Below are 6,006 nucleotides of genomic sequence, written 5' to 3'. Positions count from 1 at the left end.
CGACACTCACACATACACATAGCTCTCCTCTGTGTATTGAGGAGTCTGCTTGGTTTGTGTTACAGAGTGTGTTTGTGTGTAATCCTTAGTGCATAACAACTCAACAGAAGAGGCACTGTGTCACCAACACCATCAGCAGAGAGTCTGTATGTTGGGACCGGAGTTTCCATCATTAGCAGTCCCACTGGGTCTCTGAACAGGACAAGCAGCAGAGCTGCAAGGAGAATAGTTTGCTTGCATGCAAGTCTTAAACAGGCGGAAACGATACAAGGCAGCTACAACAGGGGCTTTTATGCAAATCTAACCAATTGTGGTATTTTACTAAACATAATCTATATGGCAAAAGATCATTTTTAAAATGGTAAAACTGTAAACTTAAGAAATACACCCTTTTTGTTCTAAGCCTGGCCAAAATGTCACCCCCATATCAGTGAAGTAAAAAAGTATTTGCTCCCTTACAGATATCTACTTTTCTAATCTACACATATAGAGGAATCATACCTAATCTGGAAAAGCAGTTTAGTGTTGTATAAAGAAGACCCTTCGTAGAGTTAGAGCTGCATATTTTTCATCATTAATAGAGAATAAAAATAATCGTAGGTTTCTTTGTAGTACAGTTGCCAAACTTACCCAGAGTCACAGCTCCGTTGATCCATCCACTCCATCAGCTCTCAGCAGTAATGACTTTATGGGATTCTTCATAAATAAAACACATTATATTAAAAACAAAATAACTGGAATACTCGCAAAAATGATTACTTCATCCTCAGTAAGCGAGGCAGCGTTGGAGGAATCTTTAGAGCCTGATTGGTATTTGGATTGTTTTGACCCGGTGGATTTTCTGAGCTATCTAAAATTTTAGCTTCATCTAAACCTTCCACTTGTATGTTAAACCCTATCCCAACCAAATTATTTAAGGAAGCATTCCCTTTGATTAATGGCCCTATTTTAGACATGATTAATCTATCCTTAGTAAATGGATATGTAACACAGGCTTTTTAAGTAGTTGTTATTTAACAGTTAACCCTCTCTTGATCAAGATGGTTTAATAAACTAGAGACCCATTTCTAATCTATTTTTCCTATCGAAAATCTTTGAGAAAATAGTTATTAATTAAGTATGTGCTGCAGAACTGCTCAGCAGAAATGAGCCTGGTTCTGCTGGAGGTTTTCCTCCCTGTTAAAAAGGAGTTTTCCTCTCCACTGTCGCTTCATGCTTGCTCGGTATGAGGGATTGCTGCAAAGCCATGGACAATGCAGAAGACTGTCCACTGTGGGTCTACGCTCTTTCATAAGGAGTGAATGTTGCTTCTCGAGACTTGATGCAATCTACTTGGTTTCCTTTGACAGGAAACATTTTGACCAATCTGTCTGAATAATCTGATTGAATTTGACTTTGTAAAGGGCCTTGGGATGACATGCGTTGTGAATTGGCGCTATATAAATAAAGCTGCATTGAATTGTTTCACAGTTAAACATTTCATATCATTATAGTATTATTACATTTTGGTAAGTGATGAATATAACTTGAGTAAGTAGAAAACTATTTTTAAATGATTATTTCATTAATGAAAGTTAAAAAAAAAAACAATCCAAAACTCTCTGGCCCTATCTAGAAAAAGCATTTGTCCCCTAAACCTAATTACTGGTCAAGTTACACTGGACAACAACATTTGAAACCCAGCATTTGAATGACATGCATTATACTGGAGAAACTTCATCAGACTCTACTTTTAAGAATTTTTTTTTAAATACAGCCGCAATCAAAGTTTCTTTTAAAGACTCAGTCAGATTTAAATCCAGACTATAACCTGGCCACTCCATAACAGACATATTGTTTAGTACAATAGGCACATATTGTGAACACTGATAAAGCCGCACTCTGTGGTGTCCTAGACATATGATTAAAAACCCTGTGTGTGCTCAACAAGTTACAGGTTTGTTGACACAGCACCGATAACAGCATATCAGTACTATAAACAGTGAATGAAAGCAAGTAAGTCCTTTAAAACTTGACAGAATTTGAAAAAAGGCACAAAGTTTCAATCCTGTAGGCTGTAAATGAAAGCGCGCAATTCCTTTAAAACTTGGCAGAATTTGAAAAAAAGCACAATGTTTCTCTCAAAGCTTGTGCAATAACATAAGGAATGATGAAATAAAAGCAAGCAAAACTCCCAGGGCATAAAATGGGAAAATATGCAAAGCTGGAGAATGACAATGTGTGTTGAAACATAGAAATGATGTTAAACGAACTCCAGCCCACTGCTATAACCATGCTGCTTGTGATTTTGCGCTGGTATTCTTTGACGTGCTGTCCTAATGCGTTCTCATCTGTGTATTCATGCAAATGCTCCCACTAGTGGGAATTCAACCTCTTCGGGCCTCAAGAGGAGGTTCAGCCCAAGATACTGAAAACCTAAATCCAACTCACAAAAGCACTCAAACACACGCACACATAAATGTTCAAGCTAGATAAATATATGCATCTCCAGTGTGGAAACTGAGCGGATACACAACAGCTGCAGCTCTAGGTTGAATGGGAAGAGAGGAGGAACCAGAGGAGGAAATCACTGGCAAGATTGTGCTGGTTTGCAGAAGATAATCAAAACAAGGGGGATGTCTAACATTATTCACGAGCAATTTTACCTCTGCACAATTTGAATGCATCACGTAAATATACATGGAGATACAAAGACATCTATGCAAGATGGGAAATAGAGATACTTTGTAGATTAAAAATAAAAACAAAAACATGGAACTTTCCTGATTCACTTTATTCACAGTCAGAAGACATTACAATGTGTTTGGAGTGCTAATGTCAAAAGTGTAAATGTTTCTCATATACACAACAAGAACATACCTGACTTGTTGTTTGTACTAATTATAAAAATAGAGACCGTAAAGCAGTTGTATTTTTATTCTATATGAAAGAAAGTTAAATTGCACATGCCTGTATTAACAGAATAAAATGAGAATACATGTAAGTAAATAAAATGTGCTCTCTCTCAGCAATCGACAGGTTAAAAGTCTAAGTCCTGATTAACAACAGGGGACACATGGGTGAAAGCAGAAGAGAAATGCAAACAGAACATGTCTGCATTGAAATGCTTTTTGGGTCAAAAAAAAAAAAATCTAGAGAAAAAGTCTTCAGGCCAAAGTAAGGATGAAAGCCTTGTGCACCTCCCTGTAGGCGTTTCGGAGGAGGACGTACGGGAAGCAGCTTTCCAGCATGTCTTGGCTCAGGAACGGAGATTCCTCCACAATCTAGATGAATCAGTCATGAAAGGACGAGAAATTATTCATATACCAAAATTGGTCAACTCATTTTCATTTTGATATTTTTTGTATGCAACATACATTTTTGGAATGTTATTAAAATTAAAATTCAGAAAAGTGTAAAAAAAGTGTAAAATTTGAAAATACTAACTGGATTAAAGGGAATAAAATAAAATGGCTTTAATAAAATCACATTTTCTAGAACCGATTACAGATGATTTTGAGATGGCATACCATGTGCAGGAGCAGGTAGATGGACTCTCGGTTTTTGACTTCCACCCGTTCAAAGTTTTGTCCCAGCTGAAGCAAAGTGGAGGAAGCCAGCTGTGAGAAGACAAGGGGGCAAAAAGAGACGCATAAGGCAACGAGAACGACTTTGTAGTACTAGTCATCGTCTGAACTGGGTCAAAACATTATCTTGAGAAAGCTTCTTTTTATCTTAAGTATTTTCAGGGCAGTTTATAAAAGAACCCATTTTTCCTTTGCATCATTGAATAAGTTGAGGCTTTATTCAAATTCAGTGTATCCACAGAACCTCTGAATCTGTGTGCCCTCAAGTCTTCAGTGCTTGGTGTCTTTCAGTTAAGCAATGCCCAGACGTTGAAGACAAGTAGTGTTTAATTTGGTGTTTTTTTTTTCTCAAATATTTTTCATCGGGATATGTTTTAGAGGCCTTAGCTCCAAACTGTGTTGTGTATTCTGATAAAAAATGGAAAGCTTGTAAGTAGCCTGGCATGAGAACCACTGTAAGTGACCCATACTGTATGCCCTGTGAGTTCTCCTGGAAGTTCCCTATATTGACAGTGCAAGAACCCCTACGGATAACTCACATGTACAATGTAAGTAACCTACAGTTAGCCTGTAAATACATCGTAGATAGCGCAGAGATTACCTGTAAGCACCCTGTAGGTTCGATAGAGGAACCTTAACTTCAAATATCACTGTAGGTAACGCAGAGGTAACCTTGCAATTTCTCCTGCAAGCATCCCCTGTGTGTCTTCTAAGCACCTTTTAGGTTGACCAAAGATCACACTCTGGGAGCCCTATAAGGAGTCCATAAGTACCCGATAGGTATCTGCTAAGCACTTCATGATGTACCCGGGTATGAAACCCAGAAGTACCCTAAAAGTTGAATGTGGGCACCTTGTTGCTATCCCATGGATATCAAAAGAATAAAATGTTTGCTGCTTACCAGGAGGAACTCTTTGAGCTGCTGCTCGATGTTTTTGTTCTGGACGGTGAACATGGCAGCAGCCAGCTGATTGATCGCTGCAGCTAAACAGTGGATGTTGTTGTTGTGACCTAAGAAGAAAAAAAATGACCGGGTAAAAGCATGTCTGCTACTTAAGCCTTGGTGATGGGATTTTTTTCTTTTTTTTGTGTGTGTGTGGCTGGGGTGATTGGACAAATCTACTTAATGAACTGTAACTCTTAATAGGAAGCTTGCTGCTGGGCATATTTCCACAGGATCACAGGGTTAATTTATTTCAGTTATGTCAATGGAAAGGAAGGACAAAGAAAATAATCAGAGACTAATGCCACTGTATGCCGTGATAGAAATCTTGGCAATTTGCTGCTCTTAATGTTTCAGTCTAGGCTCAAAGCCAAGTAGTTAGTGTCAGCAGGGCTGCATGCCAGGAGTAACTGCATCGATGCACGTCAACCCGAGTTATCTGTAAACGAAAGCCTCTCAACAAAATCTGTTTCTTATTAACGTACAGGCTTTGCTCCGGACCGTGTCAGACTGGAAAGTATGATGCTAGCCTTTCAGGGTGGAGCACCCATTATATACACTATCAGCAGCTGGTGAATAATTGCTCGAGGAACAACTGATTAGTGTTTACTTGTCTGTCTGGAGAGTAATTACTGTCAAGCAAAGTATGTAGCAGCTGAATTGAGCAAGTGATTGTGCACCTCCGTGTTCTCGGCTGTACAGGGAGTTGGGGTCCAGCGCGAGGGTCGGCAGTGACACTGCGACGTAGACCAGTAACAAACGAGAGAGCTTGAACTCTTCTTCCACCGAACTGTTATCTGCAACATTTGGACAGGATATAATTGTAAAAGTACAATTAGTCCGTGTTATAATTAATGATTTGTACCTTGGCGTGTTGTGTTAAAAACGAGAAGTGACATTTTACCTGTTTGCATGTTGCTGATAGCCGCAACAAGAGCAGGGTCTATATCACATTTCAGTCCTGCTGCAGAAGCCAGCTCAAAAACACTCATAGTCATCTGCAGGAGAAAGAAAGAAAAAAAAATTCACAGGAAGTTCATTTAACCTGTCACAGGCAGAACAGTTTCCTTTTATTTCTCTTGCTAGCAGCACTGGTTCACTGAAACTCCAAGTGTTTACGGTTTGAATGCCATAGTGCCAAAGCGTATCTTGTTGGAAACCAAAGTCAAATTCCTTGTTTGTATCCCCAAACTTTGTGAATAAAGTTAATTCTGATTCTGATTAACAGCCAGGGGATGGGAATTTGCACATTTTCTTTTTCTTTTTTTTTTGTGACAGAAAAGTGAGCACACCATTTCACCATTTGGTCTACAAACTGACACTAAATAGATGGAAGGTGTCTTTTTATCTTGACATGTGACTTGTTGGCCTGTTTCTGGTTGCATGTGAGGTCGGCCTGTCTAGGCAGAATGTTTCCACTGATGTGGTTCAGAGTGCAGAGCTGCAGACTCTCTCTCACGGAGGCATGAGAGGGCTGCTGACGTCTTTGGGGTTATC

General features: G+C 39.1%; 1 protein-coding gene across 1 annotated transcript in view; it reads right to left on the bottom strand.

Annotated features, from left to right (window-relative positions):
* Positions 1-2,752: 2,752 nt before the first annotated feature.
* The window catches only part of nckap1l (NCK associated protein 1 like), a 29,529-nt gene continuing 26,275 nt past the window's right edge, over positions 2,753-6,006 (bottom strand). The window contains exons 27-31 of the mRNA XM_036124595.1: positions 5,414-5,507; positions 5,190-5,306; positions 4,468-4,577; positions 3,510-3,599; positions 2,753-3,263 (exon numbers count right to left, since the gene is read on the bottom strand). Of these exons, the coding sequence (XP_035980488.1) occupies positions 3,147-3,263; positions 3,510-3,599; positions 4,468-4,577; positions 5,190-5,306; positions 5,414-5,507 (528 nt within the window). The 3' untranslated portion in view covers positions 2,753-3,146. The remainder of the gene's footprint in view (positions 3,264-3,509; positions 3,600-4,467; positions 4,578-5,189; positions 5,307-5,413; positions 5,508-6,006) is intronic.

The sequence above is a fragment of the Fundulus heteroclitus genome, chromosome 20 (assembly GCF_011125445.2).
Source record: "Fundulus heteroclitus isolate FHET01 chromosome 20, MU-UCD_Fhet_4.1, whole genome shotgun sequence".
NCBI lineage: Eukaryota > Metazoa > Chordata > Actinopteri > Cyprinodontiformes > Fundulidae > Fundulus > Fundulus heteroclitus.
The sequence above is the reverse complement of the archived record's forward strand: the minus strand, read 5'-3'. Positions and strand labels throughout refer to the sequence as shown.